This window comes from Eptesicus fuscus, chromosome 21, assembly GCF_027574615.1.
Source record: "Eptesicus fuscus isolate TK198812 chromosome 21, DD_ASM_mEF_20220401, whole genome shotgun sequence".
NCBI classification, from domain to species: domain Eukaryota; kingdom Metazoa; phylum Chordata; class Mammalia; order Chiroptera; family Vespertilionidae; genus Eptesicus; species Eptesicus fuscus.
In genome coordinates, this window is record NC_072493.1 from 22,660,035 (window position 1) to 22,681,117 (window position 21,083).

Below are 21,083 nucleotides of genomic sequence, written 5' to 3' on the forward strand. Positions count from 1 at the left end.
GTAGCTTTAAAGAACATCACCACCCAATTCTATATATAAATACAATGTTTCCCATAAATCAGGTTTCATTTTTCCTTCTCTATTCCCCCCATTTCCTCATTAATTCAGTCACCTAAGGGAGAACGTGTGAAAGGCGGGCCATCATGCACAAATGGTCAGGCGAGCCTGTCTGCAGCCCCCCAAGTAATGCCTACCTCCAATGACCTCCACAAACTCCGGGCCAGCCATCGCCAAGAAGGGCACCTGGGCCTCTGTCGCCACAGCCTTGGCCAGCAGTGTCTTTCCACAGCCAGGAGGTCCGAGCAAAAGTGCACCCTTTGGAACTTTGGCACCAAGCTGAAGGAAGCGCTCTGGGCTCTACAAAAGCAGCAGATAATGTGACACTAACCACAGATTTTTCTAATGTAATTTTCAAGAAATTAACCCCTTGAAAGTCAATTCATATATTGACATGAATCAGCAATGGTGCACATGGTTCTGGAAAAAGCCAGTTCTGGGTATAATCAGTGATCGGCTATCAGCCCTTCTGCTGATCAAAACTGTGCAATTAGCTTGTGTAGTGCATGCTGTCCCCCACCTCAGCACAGAGAGCTCACCAGGCGGCACACACATCTGATCAATGTAGTTCTCACCATCTCCTGTTCAGAACATATGCTTACCTTCAGATAATCCACAAACTCTTTGACCTCCAGTTTGGCTTCATGCATCCCTGCCACATCCTTGAAGCTGATTCCCTTCCCCGACTTGCCATCGACAATCGTGAAACGAGCCATTCTAAGCTGATTCTGGGCAGAAAGAACAAAGGGCAGCGAGCTGTGCACTCCCAGAGCTGGAGGATGAATGCCTCAGTGCTGGCTCCACCTGTGCCGCCCCTTAGTCCCCACCACCCCATTTCTGGAGGATCTCATGGAACCCTCCTCCCACCACCCAGAAGGACCAGCCCACACCCTCTCCACTTATGCAGACAGATGGCAGTTAACGTCATATTTCAGACATACAAGGGGAAATGTTTATTTTACATCATTAACTGTAAGAAAGCTCTCTAGCATCTAGCAATTTGCCTCAAAAAAATAAAACCAGCACAGCCAGGCATGGCTCAGTAGTTGAGCGTCGACCTGTGAACCAGGAGGTCACAGTTCCATTCCCAGTCAGGACACATGGGAAGGGTTTCGGGCTCGATCCCCAGTGTGGGGCATGCAGGAGGCAGCTGATCAATGATTCTCTCTCATCATTGATGTTTCTATCTCTCTTTCCCTCTCCCTTCCTCTCTGTAATCCATAAAAATATATTAAAAAATAAAATAAAACCCAAAACTCACATACACAAATTAGGTAATTTAACAATGTCTATTTTTTTTAATCCTCACCTGAGGACATTTTTCCATTGATTTTTAGAGAGAGTGGAAGAGAGACGAAAAGACAGGGAGGAAACATCAATATGAGAGAAACACATCGATTAGTTGTCTCCTGCATGCTCCCTGACCAGGGCCAGGGCTGGGAGGGCCCTGCAACCAAGATACATAAGGTACATGCCCTTGACTGAAATCAAACCCAGGACCCTTCAGTCTGCAGGCCAATGCTCTACCCACTGAGCAAAACCAGCTAGGGATTAACAATCTTTTGCATTATTTTATATTATATGACTTTCTCACTACCATGTAAATTTTTTTTCTGATTGTAAAAGTAATGTAAATGTTGATGATGTATTATAGAATTTTACACCTGAAACCTATATAATTTTATAAACCAATGTCACCCCAATAAATTCAATTAAAAAATTTTAAAAGTAATATAATAACGCTCAATTCTGGGAAGTTTGGTATAAATGTTAGTAGGTAAATTTCTAGAGAGGAATCTGGCAGGGTAGGTAAAGGTCTTAGAAAGGTGTGTAAACTTTAGCCAATCTACTTTTAGTAAGGCACATGAGGCAAATAATTAGGCACTCAAAAGATGCATGTGCATAGAATTCATCAGAGTATTCTTTAAATACAACAACAAAAATAAATAGCCATAAATGTGCAAGAATTATCAAATTGGTTGAGCAAAATATAGCGCATCTCCACATGAGACACCATGCTGCCATTAAAAGTAAGGCTGTTAAGTCTTGAGCTACAGACATAGGAATGTGGTCCTAGTCTAAGTGGAAACTAGGAGATGACACTCTGTGTCCCTGATACAGGGCCCCTCCTGGTCCCTCCTTGTCACAGATCCTGGGGAGGAAGTAGGAGATGCCTTATGCAGACTTTGCCCCCACTCTGGCCCCTCTGATGGGGGTGGAAAGTGCATATTATGTCGAATGCCACAATAGAATACCTTTAAAGTGTATGATGGATGTTCTTTTAAAGACAACCTTTAAAATTTCTTAGTGTAGCTAGTAGGGAAACCAAAAACAGTCATGCCCAGCTAATGTTGATAACTGCAGAATAAGCTGTCCTATAAACTCCCTTGGCTCAGCCACCCAACAAGTCAAGGAAAAGGGCCCTCAGGTATAGCTGGTTACTGTACACCGTCCAGTCAGCCAAACAGAAGGAAAGATGAACTGCCAAATTATGGGTCCAGGCTGGCCTCTGCAACAGGTTCATTTTCACTGTACACTTATTCTGTTGTTTATGGGAAAAGCATTCAGCCAGAACACACACACAAATCCTAAGACTGCAAGTTCAATGAGATGCGATTTGCACAACTTACAAAAGCACTGAATCCTCCTTCCCTTCCTGTCATTCCAGCCAAACGAAAAACATACCACAGGATGGCCAAGCCCACCGCTGTCATTCCCAAGGCGTAGAGGGCACTAGTGCAAGAAAGAGAGGCAGTTACAGGCTCAGAAGTGGCAGCCAGGCAGCTGACAATCACGCTTTATAAAGTCAGGGACCAGGGACCATGGACATTTCAAAGATGAGAAGAGCTACCCCTCCCTCTGAGAGCAACATGTAGAACAAATGGTTGTGAAATGGGTTTCCTTGTCCAATTCTTACCAATTACCCTCTTTCATAAAGTTTTTCCAAAGTGTCAGATGGAGTGTAGAAACTCTAGATACAGTATATATAACCTTGGTGTGAAGCTAGAATAGCTGATGCCACACACTCAATTATCTAGAGCTTTGTGATAATTAACAAACCAACAAGAGCAGGTTTTCACATTCGATAAATTTCGTTTTCAAAAATAGGGCATTAAGTCAGTGGACAGGGCGTCGGCCTGCGGACTGAAGGATCCCGGGTTAGATTCCAGTCAGGGGCACATGCCCAGGTTGTAGGCTCGATCCCCAGAAGGGGGCATGCAGGAGGCAGCCGATTGATGATTCTCTCTCATCATTGATGTTTCTCTCTCTCTCCCACTCCCTTCCTCTCTCTAAAATCAATAAAAGTATATTTTTTAAAAAAAGTAGGTCGTTAATTTTGGTTAGTAAGGCAGGATAAGCTTAGAATAAATAGTACACCCCGGGATGTCAACCCTCCACGTGAAGAGGGAAGCCACCCATCTGCCTTGTATCCCTATTATTCCTACAGTAAACCAGAGGCGCAGCCTCAGAGCCCTGAGCCTTCGGGAGCCAGTAGGTTATAGAATTTAAAGGCACAGATCATTTCACAGATGTGCTTGCCAGTCACTAAGTCTTATAAGAATTACAAAGTATGTCCACGAGTCAACAGTAAACCTCTCTCTGCACATGGCCTTCAGCCACTTTTAGTCCCAGCATATAGTTAGAGCTCCCTGTCTGTGCTGATTGATCTGCTCCCACTAAAGAGTCTGCTGGCCTATGGCCTACAGTCTCTATTTCTCTCTGCAACACTGAATCAAGAATTTCTGCTGGTTATCCGTGTTTTTCCCCTTTCTATTCCACTTTCCTATTTGTAGAAGACAGCAACCCCACAATGTGCTAAATTCATAAATACAACCAGACAAGTAAAGCAAGTGACTAAGACAAATCCCACACATTTCCAAATTTTTCAGGATTATATACATTATTTATCTTCCCACAAGGGGGTCTAGTTAACTGTAGAAAGGCCAGTTTGAAATTTTTGCTTATAGTTTGTTTCTTGCATTACAAAGCCAAGCCTGGTTTAGTTCAAGGACCAACAAAATTGACACATACTTTCCAAAGAATCCTGTACGCTTATAGGAAACCGGGATCCTGTCCTTGCCTTCGATATTCAGCTCATCTTCAGCCGCTCGAAGCTTCTCTTCAAATTTGTCGATGTTTGCGACCTGCATTCGGTACATCAAAGCCAGCCTCTGGGGGCAGAAGGCACAGGGCCTGTGAGTGATGCCGATTCCTCAAACATACAGATGTCATTCAGAAACTATGTCCACATCTAAAAAATTTTAGTTGTCTCAAACACAATTACATCAAAATTTTAACAGATATGCTTTCTCTTATTTTCACAAATAGGAACAATTTAAGAAAATGGAGAGAGGCATTTGCATTTTAAACTCAGTACCCTGCCCCACACAGCTGTGTGCAGAGCACAGAGACACCGTGATAATTCTGCAGTACTGGATTGGGGACACAGTCTACTACCTAAGGCAAAATATGAAGGTGTGTGTTTAACCACTGACTGAATCTGAAATTCAACTAAGTGGGTGTCATTCTCAGTAAACCTTTCCTAGACATAGAAGAGATTGCCTCCTCCAGGTACACAGTCTTTTGAGAAAGGAAGCTAAAAACCAGTCTAGGAATCCATACTGAGTCCCCAAGTCCCTTCTCAATGAATTGAACTCGTCACAGGGATTGATCGCTCCTGGGCTAGCTGGTCTGAAGCTTCCACAGAAGAAATATCTGTGCAACCCTCTAGAGGGAGGAGCATAGATCCCACATCATTTTCCTAAGATCCTGTTCCACATGCTTTCCAAAGTTAAACTGTTCCAAGCTCAGATTCTAAACACACTCTGGAATCTAAACTGAGCAACTAGATTTATCCCTAGACCTTAAGAGTCTCAAAAAATCTCTTGTGGAGTAAATGTCACTATGAGGGCAGTTGGCTGGGCTCCACTTTGTAGGGTAATAGACCAGATGGAGAGGCAGACAAGAGGACCAGTCACAATACAATGACCATGTGGAACACCCAATTGCCTCAGTTGCTGAATAATGTAACAGACCCCATATGTTTGATCTGGACTTCTTCAGTGCTCTGAACACTCAAACTGGGCTTAACCATGTAAATGGTGTCACAATTTAATTGAAAGAAAAAATGTAGAAATGACCCTCTTTCTATGCCAAGATCCAAGAGCACAACATATGATTCCAGAAGCCAATTAGACTCCCATGTCCTCTTTAAAACTGTCTGGTCACCTGGGCCTGAATCATCCTCTCACTTCTGGAGCCACCCAGGTCACATACGCAGAGACAAGCAGCACTCAGCATCACACATTTTTTTTTTCTTTTTTATTGTAGAGACAGAAACAGAGAGAAAAAAAACATTGATTTGTTGTTCCATTTATTTATGCATTCACTGGTTGATTCTTGCATGTGCCCTGATCGGGGATCGAACCAACAACCTTGGCATATTGGGATAATGTTTTAACCAACTGAGCTATCCAATGAGGGCATCACCATTCATTTCTGAAGTGTGCTGGAATTTAACTTTTACTTTCAGCAGACTATGTGTTGATCCTATCGTCCCAACTAAATTACAAGCCCTTATAAGTTGACAACCAGCTGCAAACACCATGCTCGATATCTGATCTAAGAGTCATTGGGTTGTGCTGTACTCACAGCCAAGCATCTTAGGGCAGGATAAGCACTCCACTGAAATCTCAACCATATTCAAAAACCAAAGTAGAGAATGTAGTGCACCTGGGGCATGCAGTGGGAGCATGATGTGAGGGAAGAGAATACTCCTCCCTTCCTCTCTGAAATCAATAAAAATATATTTAAATAATTAAAAAATAAAGTCCTGGGTGAAAAAAGACAAAAGTAAAAAAAATTCTGATGCAATATTACCTTTCTTGGGCCAAACTATGGTGCTGTGGCTACCAGAGAATGAAAAGAAGGGAATCAGAGATTGGAGAGTGATTCATTTTCACCCAGGGTTTTCACCCAGTCAAACTTTTGGGGCCATTTTCATACGCCTCACCTCATTTCCCAGCAGTGCCAGACAACTAGGCCACTGACACTAGGGTGTGTCTCCCCCAATCTTTGATGTCTTAACCTCATACCTGGTATGAAATCCCACACTCCTGACCCTTCTGCAGTGTCTGCCACCTCTCCTCTGGTTAGGGCACTGCTCTCCAGTTCTGACTATGCTGGGGTTCTCTCCTGAGGCGAGGGGGATGCCTGAGCTAGGAAATGAAAAAGGCTCCTTGTTCCTTTCCTGCTCCTGTTGGAGGACCAGCCCTTGCAGACTCTAGTCTTTTAGCCACCCCCTCTCAGTACTGTTAGTTTCTTTATATATATATATTTATATATATATATATATAGTATTGATTTCAGGGTGGAAGGTATATATATATCCTATATATATAGTATTGATTTAGACTATATATATAGTATTGATTTCAGAGTGGAAGGGAGAGAGATAGAGAGATAGAAACATCAATGATGAGAATCATTGATTGGCTGCCTCCTGCATGTCCCCTACTAGGGGAGATCAAGCCCGCAACCCAGGCATGTGCCCTTGGCCGGAATCGAACCTGGGACCCTTTAGTCCACAGGCTGACGCTCTATCCACTGAGCCAAACAGGCTAGGGCAGTACTGTTAAGTTTCTTGCCCCCACCCTAAATCCCCAAGAGATTTCTGCTTCGCCAACCCCTAGTCACCTCATATCACCTCCATTTGCCACAAGCTACCCTGTCTGCTAACCTCTGGCCAGCACCACACCAGACATCTAAACAGAATGAACAAAAGCTCAGGACTGCAGCTGGCTCCTCCCCACTTAGTCACTATTACCAGGGAGTCACCACTATGACCACCCTGTGATTACTTCTAACTCTTCCTTTTAGTACAGACATCATGGCATCTGTGGACACTAGCTTCTATCTGAAGACAACACTGCCTCTCTCCATTTCAAGCTCCATCTTACTGGGCCACTACTCAAAAACCTCCAAGAAATCCTCCTTTAAATAAAGATACTCACATCTTCTTTTAAGAAAACATAAAAACATGACAACCAAAAAAATAAGGGTGGGCAGGGACTGAGTGAAAAGGAGGATACACACTCGTCTCTAGGTCTTTCCACACTCGTGCCCTTGCCATCACTCACAGGTCGCCCGAATACCACGGCTCCAGGGTGCAGGTACACTTCCACCACGTCGCTCTCAGGTACCACCTGGACCCGCTGCACCTCGCCTTTGGCCAGCATCTCGTTGACAAAGTCATTCCAGGAAATGTTGCCCCCGCTGGTGCTAAATGCATTCAGCAGGCTCATGACCACGGCGATGATGAACAATGTGCGCAGCCTCTCACGGTACATCTGGTCCTCCCTCTCCTTGCGTTTCCTCTCCTCTGTGAGTAGGGATCAGAAGTGTTAGACACAGGCCAGAGGCCAAGCCCACCCTTTATGCTTTACATCCTTTCATCAGGAAAGCTCAACACTATGACAGTAGTGTCTCATCTCCCACAAAATCCTACATTCTGGCCTATTTTTCAACAAAGTGATTCGAGACAAACGCTAATCACAAGCCTTTCAAAGTCACAAACATTCCATTCAGAGGTCCCACCAGCTTAGATAATATGAAACCATTTTTAAAATAAAAAAGCTTTCCAGGCCCTGGAAATTGGCTCAGTTGGTTAAGCATCAACTCCTACACCGAAGGAAAGCCAATTTGATTCCCAGTTAGGGCACATACCCAAGTTGCAGGTTTGAGCTCCGGTCAGGAGACAACTGAATGATGTCTGTTGGTCTGTCTGTCTGTCTCTCTCTCTCTCCCCCCTCACTCTCTAATATCAATAAAAACATTAAAAAAAAAACAAAAAAACTCCCAGGACCACCATAAAGTGCAGCTCCATAGTAAACTCCTTCACTGAAAACATATCTGACCCAAGCCGTAATGAAGTCAGGTACTTCAGGTTCCAGGTTTGATTAGATACTAAACATCATCAACAGAGTATTTATGACACATGTGTAAGTATTAATAATAATAAAACAAATACGTTTTACCACCACCTAGCTTACGAAATAATACCTTTCCTGCCTGGCCAATGTGGCTCAGTGGTTGAGCGTTAACCTATAAACCAGAAGGTCATGGTTAGACTCTGGTCAGGGCACATGCATGGGTTGTGAGCTTAGAGAGATAGCAGAAGATAGCCTATTGATGATTCTCTCTCATCACTAATGTTTTTATTTCTATCCCTCTCCCTTCCTCTCTGAAATAAAAAAAAATTATTTTTAAAAAATAAGCCCTAGCTGGTTTGGCTCAGTGGATAGAGTGTTGGCCTGTGGACTGAAGGGTCCCGGGTTCAATTCCAGTCAATGGCACATGCCCGGGTTGCGGGCTTGAGGCAGCAGATCCATGATTCTCTCTCATCATTGATGTTTCTATCTCTCTTTCCCTTTCCCTTCATCTCTGAAATCAATAAAAATATATTTACTACTAATAAATTAAAATAAAGGAAATAATACCTTTCCGACACCTCTGAAGACCCCATGTACCCTCCCCCCAACCACTATGTTACACTTGATATTTATCATAATGAGTAATATACAAATAAGTTATATGTCATTCATCACAATTACATTTGAAAAGTGCAAGGTAGCCCTGGCCAGTTGATTGGAGCATCATCCTGTACACTGAAAGGTCCCTGGCTCGATTTCGTCAGGGCATATGCCTAGGTTGTGGGTTTGGTCCCCGGTCAGGACATGTACGGGAGGCAGCCAATGGATATACCTCTCTCACATAGATTTCTTCTCTCTCTGTGTCTCTCTCTTACTCTCTCCAAAAATAAATAAATAAATAAATAAATATTTAAAGTGCAAGATATGTTTAGTCATTAGACATATACTAGGATCCACTTAATTCTGGGAACTACTTAATTCTAGACTATTCTTAAAGAACAATTCTTTCTCAGATCCATCAGGTAACTCCCCATCACCACCATATTGCATTACTCAGTTATTTTTTTTAATTTTTAAAAAATTGATTTCAGAGAGGAAGAGAGAGACAGAAACATCAATGATGAGAGAATCACTCAGCTGCCTCTTGCACGCTCCCCACTGGTGATCGAGCCTGCAACACGGGCATGTGCCCTTGACTGGAAGAGAACCTGGGACCCTTCAGTCCGCAGGCCGATGCTCTATCCATTGAGCCAAACCAGCTAGGGCACAGTACTCAGTTATTAATATCCCACTTCTATATAAATAAAAATGTAAATGTTCGTTTGTTCAAAATCTTAAATCTCCGAAAGTTCTTCACCAATTGCTTTGAAATTTTGACACAACGTTGTATTCGAATACGCGCGCGTTTTTATATACTTTATACCTACTATTATATAGATGTCACACCTGTGACAGGTAAAAACATGCTTTTTTGAAAAAAACAGCGCCATCTGTTGGACGTAAAAGCAACACACGCTATAGTAAATATTTTACAATTCCATTTCAATGTTTCCGATTTACGATCCATTTACGATTTCCAAATTTCCAATTTTACGATTCCATTTCAATGTTGATAATGATTGAAGAAATGTGCTTAGAAATTACGAACAAAGTTCTAAATCAATTGGGAATGCCATCACCGAATCGATCTGCTGCTGCTTCGTTCGATGTAGAATTGCATCGTGAACAAAATTACAACACGGGTGATCTTTTGTCGTATGTGCAATCAAATATTCCTAAGCTAACGCTTGAGCAAAAAGGCATTTACGATCAACTAATGCAAACTGTCAATAACGGGGTTGGAGAAATCTTCTTAGATGCGCCAGGAGGAACTGGTAAAATGTTCCTAATTAGATCGATTCTGGCAGCAATTTGATCCCAAAATGACAAAGCCTTAGCTCTTGCGACATCCGGAATAGCTGCGACATTGCTACCAGGTGGAAGAACTGCTCATTCCACTTTGAAATTGCCATTGGACATGCAATTCATTGAAACTTCCATGTGCAACATTTCCAAAACATCCGTCATGGCAAAATTTATTGCAGAAATGCAAACTTATTGTTTGGGATCAATGCACAATGGCACACAAAAAAATCGCTCGAGGCTCTTGATCGATCATTGCAAGATTTGCGTGGAAACGTCAGACCATTTGGGAACGCATTAATATTGCTTGCAGGAGATTTCAGGCAAACATTACCTGTAATTCCTCGATCAACACCAGCGGATGAAATAAATGCTTGTGGCAACAAGTAAAGACGTTAAAATTAACAACAAATATGCGTGTCCAGCTGCAAAACGATCAATCAGCTGAGATATTCTCACATCAATTGCTGGAAATTGGGAACGGAAAGGTGCCGGTTGACCTGACCTCAGGACAAATTTCATTGCCTCGTAACTTCTGCAATTTAGTGACGTCAAAAGAAGAACTGGTTGAAAAAGTATTTCCCAATAATAAGAATCACGATTGGCTAGGTGAATGAGCTATTCTTGCGGCCAAGAACAAAGACGTCTACGAACTTAACAATATTCTTCAGTCTAACATTCAAAGCGAGGCAGTCACATACAAGTCCATCGACACTGTTGTGGAAGCAGATGAAGCGGTTAATTATCCAACAGAATTTTTTAATTCACTCGATCTGCCAGGGATGCCACCACAAGTACTGCAATTGAAAATCGGCGTGCCAATTATCATGTTGCGAAATATCAACCAGCCAAAGCTTTGCAACAGCACACGGCTTGCAATAAAAAAAATTAATGAGCAGCCCTGGCTGGTTTGGCTCCATGGATAGAGCATCGGCCTGCGGAGTGAAGGATCCCGGGTTTGATTCTGGTCAAGGGCACATGCCCAGGTTGCAGCTTGATCCCCAGTAGGGGGCATGCAGAAGGCAGCTGATCAATGATTCTCTCATCATTGATATTTCTGTCTCTCTCTCCCTCTCCCTTGCTCTCTGAAACCAATAAAAATATATTAAAAAAAAATTAATGAGCAATGTCATAGAAGCAACAATCTTGACAGGACCTTTCAAAGGTGAAGATGTCCTCATTCCTCACATTCCTAAGATTCCAACGGATATGCCATTTCAATTTAAGATATTGCAATTCCCAATTCGATTGGCATTTGCAATCACTCTCAACAAAGCTCAGGGCCAATCTTTAGAACTGTGCAGTTTAGATCTAGACACGGATTGCTTCTCACATGGACAATTATATGTTGCGTGTTCTAGAGTCGGCAAACCAGACAATCTCTATATCTGCACAGACAATGGAACAACAAAAAATATTGTATACCCACAAGCATTGTGAAATTAAACATATTAGAAACGTGCGCTTTCTCTTTTCTTTCTTTTCCATTTAACCAGACTTGAGCCACAGCAACACGAGGCCGGGTACAGCTAGTAGGATATAGACAGCTTCAAGTTCAGTTCTTGGGAATGGAAAAAGACAGAAGACTCAGCCCCAGATCTAGAGTCATGAGGAAACCTCGGGAGAGATGAGTCAACCTCAGCAGATGGTGGAGAGAGGAACACTCCAGGAAGGAGGGAATGAGGGAGAAACTTTTGGGGAGGAACAGAAAGCACGTGCAGGGGTCACTTTTCTCTGGGCCACAGCGAAGCTGGGAAACAGAGTCCTACAGGTGGACTGGATTTTAGTGACCCGCCAAAGGCCAGACCACACAGTCTTCTGTCCAAGTCCCCTAATCAGATAAGCCCCCTCCTCTGCTGAGGTGGAGGGAAAGGTGCTGTATTTTAATTATGTGGTGCTCTCCATGGTTATGGCCCACTTATCCGTCCTTACAACCATCCGGCACCTCTGTTTACAAAAAGAGGCCCTAGAACTAATCCTGTGGAGCTGTGCAGTATGGCTCATCTTCCCCAACACTCCCCACTAGATTTTACCAGACCTGTTGCTAATAATGCCCACTGAGAAATGCAAGCAATCTTTCACGTTTTGTCCAAGATGGATCCAGATCTCAGCAGCCAAAACTTCAGCCACTTATTTGTTCTCCCCACAATCCACGTGTTCCTTCATGCACAAAGGTGCTCATCCACTCAGGGGAAGCCCAGAGAGGACCCAGGACAAATGCAGGGCTCAGCCCAAAGCCTGAGGTCAGGGGGGTCCACAGCAAGCTATACATGTAGTCACTCCTCCAAGGACAAGAGCACAGGTAGAACTCACTGTGCACCTGCTCCTCTCTGCACTGCCTAGAGGTATCACCACAAACACACCATCTTCCTCTCCAACATCAGTTTAGAGGAATTCAAAAGCATTTTAAATCAGCTTAAAACTCAAGTGACAAAACAGAGAACAGTAGAATAAATAAAGAATTCAAAAGTTGAAAAAGCACACACACAAATGAAACCTACTAAGAAGGCTGTCCTAGTAATCATTTTAAAAACATAATGGTAAATCTGGTATTTCATATCTTGTTATAATAGATTATAGTAATAAACCTAATATTTAAAGTTTATACTCACAAAAGGCAGCTAAATAGAGGCTACAAATTATTCTGGAAAGCAAATTTATGTTCTCAGGTGAGTACTAATTATTTAGAAACCATCTATTTCAAGTATTTTATTTTCAATCTTGTTTTCTAATAAATAACGCTGACAGCCATCAAACTAACCACAACACACTGACCTAAATGAGTTTCATGCAAACATCTCTCCTTTAGAGACTTTATATGATCATAATGTCTATTTTCGATACATTTAAGACACTTGTAAATCCCCTGTTCCTGACTGGTAGCTGCAATGCACAAATCAACTGTTGTTCCTCAATGCTCTGTACATAATGCCCACCACACCCCATGTGAAAGGGGTTTAAAAAAGTAACTCTGTGACTCACAACCATCTGTTCTACAGTGTGAAACAAATCTACAATTTTCAAAAGATATAGCTTGGTGTTAAATAAGACAGTTTTGCCGAAACCGGTTTGGCTCAGTGGATAGAGCATCGGCCTGCGGACTGAAGGGTCCCAGGTTCGATTCCGGTCAAGGGCATGTACCTCGGTTGCGGGCACATTCCCAGTAGGGGGTGTGCAGGAGGCAGCTGGTCGGTGTTTCTCTATCATCGATGTTTCTAGCTCTCTATCCCTCTCCCTTCCTCTCTGTAAAAAATCAATAAAATATATTTAAAATAAATAAATAAATAAATAAATAAAGGTATATTAAAAATAAATAAATAAATAAGACAGTTTTCAGAATGTCTAAAAACAATAAAAGGACAGTTAGGATTTGGACTCCACTAAATACCTGTTCTGTTTTCTTCACAAAAGTTCAATTCTTTTCAAATAAAAACTAGACTGGTGTGTACATATGGACGTACACCACACCACACACACACACACACACACACACACACACACACACACACACACACACACGGCTGCACCCTTAGCACAAGCTGCCCCAGTTCCTTCATTCTCATTATCATCAGCTCCTTAGAGGTAAACTCAGTTCAAACTTACATGTTTATTTCCCTCACCCTTATATGATCATTCGGTCCCAATTTCAGAGTAGAGATGAGACTTAACATTTGCAAGTGAATTCACTGTGAACTGGGACTGGAGGCTGAGACAGGATCACAGTGGTCCTCTTACAGAACAGTGATCTCCTATGTTCTCCTTACATTGCACCCTCCTCTCCTCTGGGGGCTACTTCTCAAGCCTGGAGGCTGTGGCAATACTAACCAGGTGTGTATGGGATTGAGTTTAGCCAAGGAGTCCTAGTGCCTTCCTTGTGCCCCAGAACTCTTGAGCATGGGGGAGATCTAAGGTTCACTTTTTCCATGCAAAGAACAGAAATGCTCTCTGTCTTTAGGCATTCTGAAGAGTTCACGAGACAGGTGTTGATGAAAGCATCTTTAAAAGGACAGACAGGAAGAATCCAGCAACAGAATTAGAGATTGGAGATAGGTGTACTCACAGGGAGAGGAGCACAGTTGCCTGGGCTTGCTCTACTTTTAAGATAGGTTTTCTGCCCTGACCAGGATGGTCAGTGGGTATGCAGTTTTGATTCCTGCTCAAGGGCACATATCCGGGTTGCAGGTTTGATCCCCTGCCCTTGTTGGGGCACATGCGGGAGGCAAACAATTGATCTCTCTCTCCCCCCGCCCTTTCTCTCTCCCTTCCTTCCACGCTCTATAAAAATAAAAATAAATAAATAAATCAATGGAAAAAATTAAAATAGGTTTCCTGTTGCTTCGGCTAGAATGTGCTTGTGAAGGCAACGAAGCCAGCCATCATTCCAGAACATCCAATAGAGCTACCTTCATCATCTTCAGGAGTCCTCCCCTTGGATTTATCATGGTCCTTAGTCTTCTGCTTCTTCCTTGAGGTGTTAAAATAGTAAGTGCCACCTACAAGAATAGGGAAAGTGTTTAACAATCAAGATCTGCAACTATAGTGGAACACTTAGGAGAAGAGTATGTTTTCAAATAACCAAATCAAAATAGAAACTATCCAAAACCTATAAGATGTAGAAGTTTGAGATAAAGCATTTCCTTCTATCATTCTTAGTATAATATTTACAAATCCTATGTAGTAAAAGCCTAATATGCAAATCGACTGAACAGTGGAATGACCAGTCACTATGATGTACACTGACCACCAGGGGGCAGACGCTCAACGCAGGAGCTGCCCCCAGTCCGCAGGCCCCAGGCCAGCCAAGGCAGGTGCCAGCGGGAGCCCCGATTGCCCTGCGGGTTGCCCCGCAGAGGGAGGCGACTGGTGGTGGCGGGAGGGCAGGGCCAGAGAGCAGGCGGTGCCAGGCCAGCCAAGGCGGGTGCCAGCAGGCCCCCCTATCCCCAATCACCCCACAGATCGGCCCTGATCTCCGGCCAGGCCTAGGGACCCTACCCGTGCACGAATTTCATGTACCGGGCCTCTAGTTATAGAATAATAAACTACTTCAACTTACGAAATATCTTTGTGATTTAAATGTGAGGAAGTGAAAATTAGTTATGAACGTAAATTTGAGAAAGTGTCAGGAATTTGTTGAAGAATAATCCCTTTAATATATACAGTCACTTAAATTAACAAATAAAGGACACAACTGGTTTTGGCACATGCAGTAAGGCAACGAGCCAACCGTCACCATCACCAAAACAGGACTACATAACACTCCTCACACAAAAAGCCTATCTTATCCAAGGTCTTAACAAATCTGTTAAAAATGGGGGGGGAAAGATTCTCAAAACTATGACCGAGTTGTACTTTTCTTCACAGCATTAACAGAATCACAAGTGAAACTACCTTAATGGCCCCCTGACACGGATCAGGCTGTTGAAGGGTGAAGGGTGTGCCACTGAGTACATGCGTAGATTTAAATGATAAAACACAGATACCAGATGTGCAAACTGCCCCAAGTCACAGCTTTCTCACCATGTGTGGACACCACGCTATTTGATATACACTTGGAGTCAAAAGATTTTAATTTTTCCCTATTCCAACTGGATAAAGGAGGGAGTAAAATTACAGAAGTCACTCCTTAAGGTCCTTTGACTTAAAGTCAAGAGAGACAGCAGGATGTCACAGAGTCTCACTAAACAGTGCAACTCTATAGTGAGAGCAAATTATTTCCAGGCTAGTTTTAGTTACCTTCTGGTTATAAACACATGAGCCACTCTGTAGATCCTTACAAACATTCTTGGAGCTGGCTAGAGAACATGAGAACATGACAAAACTTTTCAAGCAGCCCAATTATTGCTCTACACCAGAATTTAAAAAAACACAAATGATTCAAAATAAGCAAAAGTGGCCTTTTCTGATCTTAGATAACCATCCTTTTTGTAAACTTTATTTCAAAGCATTTAAGGACTCATGATATATAGAAGCCAAAGGTCCTATTAGTGATTTCGTTTTTCTGTCAATGTCAAACCAGCAACATTATCCTTAATTTACTCACAAATGGCACAGGCTTTGCCTGTCACTTATCTTTCAACAGATACACACCTAAAAGCTTCCAGAGCCTCACTGGATTCTGGACAAGATGCTGTTTCAATAACAATCCATGGATCCCTTCAAAGGTAGGGGTTAGGTATTGGAAACTCTGGGGAAAAAAAAAGAATGACAACCAGGATCAGTCTTCCATGTACTACAGTAGTGTACCAATCTATATTTCCAAAATTCTGTTTTCAAGATGAGCATTCTCCCACTTGAATATGTTCCATATTCTTAAGACTAATTTAATTTTTTCTGTATCTATGTTGGCAATTTCTCTATTTGTTCTACTATTTATTTTATTGGTTGATTGATTGATTGATATGAGACAGAGAAAGAAAAGAAAAAGAAAGAGGAGAGAAACATCTATGTGTTGTTTCACTTACTATTTTTTTAAACACAATTACTTTAAAGGAGCCAAGCTGATCTTGAATTCCAACCACTTGAATCTTCTGTTTGAGAGGGAGGGAGCAGTGTGCCCACGAAGCAGGGCCATATTTGCAACAGGTGTGAATAGCCAGCATCACATTATAATTTTAGAAAAATCTGAGACACTAAGACAACCACATTCATGACTGTGAGTACAGTGCTTTCAATAAACTACAGTGAAGTGTAAAAAAAATAAAAAATAAATAAACACAATTACTTTATTGATGCCTCATAATCAAATACTGCCAACTAGCATTACTTCCACTCATGCATCATTAAAAACAAAAGGATTATTTCCTTGGTATTTTCAAATGATGCATTATACAATCAACAAAAAAAGTTAGAACTTAAAAATGCACCCTGATTAATTATGTAAACTGGTAATTTTTTTAAAAAGCATAACTAATAATTTGGTTCTTCATAAAATGGAAATTTAACTATTTCTCCTGATAGTCTTGAGGTTATCATTATGTTATGAGTAGAGCAAAGTGTGGCACACAGAGTTTCATCTAAAAAGGTGTCTTATACACATTAAACAAATGAAATATGCATAACAAAATGCATACAGTCAATGCATAATAGAAAGCATGTTTCAAATACAAGGAGCCTTCACTTATTGATGAATTCATTGGTTACTTATTGTACATGCCCAGACCAGAGATCAAACCCAAACCATTGGCGTATCGAGAGGATGCTCTAACCAACTAAGCTACCCAGCCAGGGTCACTTATTTTTAATTGTTTTTCCTTAGCTCATTCCTGGTCTGTTGCTGCTATAAAGAAAAGTAACAGCCGAAACTGGTTTGGCTCAGTGGATAGAGCGTCAGCCTGCGGACTGAAAGGTCCCAGGATTGATTCCAGTCAAGGGCACGTACCTTGGTTGCGGGCACATCCCCAGTGGGAGGTGTGCAAGAGGCAGCTGATCTATGTTTCTCTCTCATAGATATTTCTAACTCTCTATCCCTCTCCTTTCCTCTCTGTAAAAAATCAATAAAATGTATTAAAAAAAAAAAAGAAAAGTAACACCCTGCTCAATGCCCTTCAATGAGGAGCACATTACATGCAATTTCCTTTAGCAATAGGATGAAAATTCCTAGTCTATAAAATTATTGTCCCATTTAATTAATACTACTATTCTTGACTCAGTGACAAGAAGAGGTCATATAAAAGAGGGCCACAGAGTGTGGACTGGACCTAATAAATAAGCAACATCAGTGTGTTAAATATAGCATACACAAAAATCATCATTCTTCAATGTCAGCCCCAAAGACTGTTTAAACCAGCTTACTTAATTACTATTATAGCTATTGGTGAGAGAATTTTCTTAGATTTCACAAGTATGTGTGAATTGTTTATTTCAGCCCTTATTTTACAGAATAAGCAAAGATCAGACTTACGATAATAAGTTATGTTCCTTCCCAATAAAATGAAAAAAAAGGGGGGGGGGGGGTAGCTATCTATAGTTGCCCTCAGGTTCAGGAAAGTGGCCAGTAATCTAGAATAGGGCTATGCCTTAGCTGGTTTGGCTCAGTGGATAGAGCGACGGCCTGTGGACTGAGGAGTCCCAGGTTCGATTCCAGCCAAGGGCACATGCCCGGGGTTGTGGGCTCGGTCCCTGGTGGGGGGCGTGCAGGAGACAGCCGGTCAATGATTCTCTCTCATCATTGATATTTCTATTTCTCTCTCCCTCTCCCTTCCTCTCTGAAATCAATAAAAATATATTTTTTTAAAAAATAGAATAGGGATATAATGAAAATTGGTCCTCAAATTATGTAAAAATAATAATAAATTTCGACCTAAAATGTGAGGGTTGAATTGCTAAGAGAGGGCTGGGGGCGGGGCGGGGGGAGGAAATCTGCCAAAAACGCACCAGGACTTAGGGTTTGCTTTCAGGATGAAATGTCAACCTTAGCAGGGCCTGGAACACAGCAGTCACATCGAAGGTGCTCCATGAATTTGTATCGACACCGTCTGAGGCTGCTACACGACAAAAGGAAAATACAGCTACGTGGTATTTTGCTCACACAAATCCCTCAGGCCACTGAGGACTGTGGCCAGCTACTTGATGGGCTTCTGATCTATGAGCCAAATGTAAAATACTTCCCTGCTGGAAAATGATGAAACTCTTATTGCCTTCCATTTTAAAACTCCAGGAATACAGGCAGAAAATATCCACACACGAAGTACGGGCTGGAAACACACCCAAGCCAGGGCCTGAACGTGGCGCTACCTCCTCCCAGCCCCGGCGGGAGCGGCATCTACGCGACCCGGGTTACCTGCAGGACTCGGCCTCCAGCCTCGGCGACACCCATCGGAGTCCTGTGGACGGAGTACGGCCACCTCCTCCCGACCCCGACGTAGAGACTTGGGCCCCAGCCCAAGCCAGGGCCCCACCGCCGCCCGGGACCCGGACCCTGGCCCTGCCGGAGGGCTCGCAGCAGCAGCCACGCGGCCGCCATGTTGGCCCGGAAGCGGCGCCGGCCCGGTCTGGGACTCCTCGAGGCGCCTGCGCGGTTGGGGCTTCCAAGGTTTCGTCCCCCCGAACCCGGCTTCCGGGTCGCGCAGCGTCTTGGCACCGGTGGAACTGGCACTTCCTACAGGTTTACGGAGGGGCCGCGGCGGAGAGTGCCCCTGGGATAGCGGCAGCCTGGCGGGCCCTGGAGGGGAGTATAGCGACTCCGGCGCCAGGCCGCTGGTGGGGAGGGACTGGCTGCAGCAGGTTCCGGGTCACCGAGTGGAGCGCGAGAACCGAGGGGAACGTGAGCAGTCAGCGGGGTCCGATCCCCGCTCGGGCGCATCTTAGCGCGAGGAGCGCGGACTAGGCCCTTGGCGCGGACTGGGCTGCGTGGAGATGAAGAACGTGGAGAAGGAGGGTCACGCGGTAACCCCGGCGCCGACACAAGTGTGGAATCTCGCCCTACAAGATGTTTAATTTTGAGTAGACAACAACTTCTCAGCTAGTTAGTTCTATTCCGGAGGCACGCCGACTCCATTCTGAAAGTCATCTCCAGCTTGGGCGGGCAGGGTCACCGCCCGCACCTAGAGTCCACTAGCTGCTCTTGGACAGTCAGAAGTCTTGTTTTAATCCCCGGCTCAAACTGTTCACTCTGGGGGGTCCTGCCCTTGGCCAGCTTCTTCCAGACCTCACCCAACCCACCCCTTTCTTGGCCCACTTTAGCTCTGGGCATGAATGTTAATAGAATGATTGCTGAGAGCTGTAAAGCTTGTTGAGTAGGAAAAGCAAAGACTAAGGTGGATGTATTACAGTGGTAGGGTTAGGATGTGCTTTTCTGTAGTCCCTGAATTCCTGAGTATGAATCAGAACAACCATTTTCCTGAGTGCTAACTAGTGCCTGGTTCCATTTAATACCCTCTGATTTAATACAATTCTGAGAAGCAAATACTTTTTTAAAAAATGTATTTTTATTGATTTCAGAGAGGAAAGGAGAGGGAGAGAAAGAAACATCAATGATGAGGGAGAATCATTAATTGGCTGCCTCCTGCATGCCCCACACTGGGATCCAGCTGCAACCCAGGGAATGTGGTGACCTCCTGGTTCATAGGTTGATGCTCAACCACTGAGCCGCGGTGCAGGCTGGGCAGCAAATACTTTTAATATCTATTTTACAGATAAGGACCGACAAAATTAAAGTAACCTGTCCAAAGTCATATCTAAGAAGTGATGGCACAGAGTTTCAGAGCTGGTCTCACTGGTTTCTGGATCACACACCATTACACCTTAAGTGTTATAAAGTAACATATATAACTAGTACATCCTTCCCCTTCCTCCCCACTGGAACTAGGAAAGTTTGGGAACATTTTTTTTTAATTAAGTGCCTTGGTTATTGGACCATGGCTCTTTGGCAACCACCGCTTTTGCAGAGGTTCTTACTTGTTGTTTGTTGGTGGAGAAAGCAGCCACTAAGCCCAGGGCTACAGCTGATTTATACAACTGAACTGCCTTTCCTTTTGTTTCTCCTGTACTCTTACAATTTTCCTTCCCAGTCAATCCATTCTTCCCAATTTTCCTCCTCCATCATTTTTTTCTTTTCCTGGTTAAATTGTCCTGCCACATTTTGCCATCCTGCCCCTACTCTCTCCCCAGACCAGTCTAATGACTAACCAAACTTACAGGAGTGGTTTCTTGCAGCCTATTAAAGCTTGTGCAAAGCCTTCCTGGCAGGAAAGAACCAACCCCGCCACCCTCATGCCTGTTACCTCATCACCCAGAGGATTTGTGATTCAAAGCCACTAACATACATGAATGTGTCTAGGAAGAGTATAGGATGTAATCCCATCAATATTGTTTGAAATGAAGTTGCTATTGTGTTCCAACCTCTTTGCCTGTGATTCACTTGTAAGCAGGGGGCCAGCCTCTGGTGAAAGAACGCTGGCTTCTGTCCTCAGCCTGTGACTTTGAGCATGTTATTAACTTCTCCAAGCCTCAATTTTCTCATCAGTAAAATGGGGATGATAATTATTTTCCAAGTGAGGCTAATATCAGCCTTGGGTTTCTCACAGGGTTGTTGTAAAGATAAAAGGCAATTAAAGTATGTGAAAGCAGCTTGCGAACCAGGAAGGCAGAAGGTGTTCATACCCAGGAGTTATTCCTAGGATGCCGTGGGAAATTAAGGTCCTGGGAAAACAAGACTATTGATTCACTTATTCAAACACATTTATTTAACAAATG

The 21,083-nt window shown here is 43.2% G+C and overlaps 1 protein-coding gene across 2 annotated transcripts in view; it reads right to left on the bottom strand.

Moving 5' to 3' along the window:
* SPG7 (SPG7 matrix AAA peptidase subunit, paraplegin) overlaps positions 1–18,869 on the bottom strand; it is a 43,857-nt gene extending 24,988 nt beyond the window's left edge. Inside the window, exons 1-8 of one of the 2 annotated variants that reach the window (XM_008139768.3) lie at positions 18,670–18,869; positions 15,978–16,074; positions 14,294–14,383; positions 7,197–7,438; positions 4,090–4,229; positions 2,688–2,790; positions 660–785; positions 195–357 (exon numbers count right to left, since the gene is read on the bottom strand). In XM_008139768.3, the coding sequence (XP_008137990.2) occupies positions 195–357; positions 660–785; positions 2,688–2,790; positions 4,090–4,229; positions 7,197–7,438; positions 14,294–14,383; positions 15,978–16,074; positions 18,670–18,852 (1,144 nt within the window). In that variant the 5' untranslated portion in view covers positions 18,853–18,869. Of the gene's footprint in view, positions 1–194; positions 358–659; positions 786–2,687; positions 2,791–4,089; positions 4,230–7,196; positions 7,439–13,950; positions 14,127–14,293; positions 14,384–15,977; positions 16,075–18,669 lie in introns of those variants that run through there. The other variant, XM_054710386.1, reaches the window with a different exon arrangement.
* Between the last annotated feature and the right edge of the window lie 2,214 nt (positions 18,870–21,083).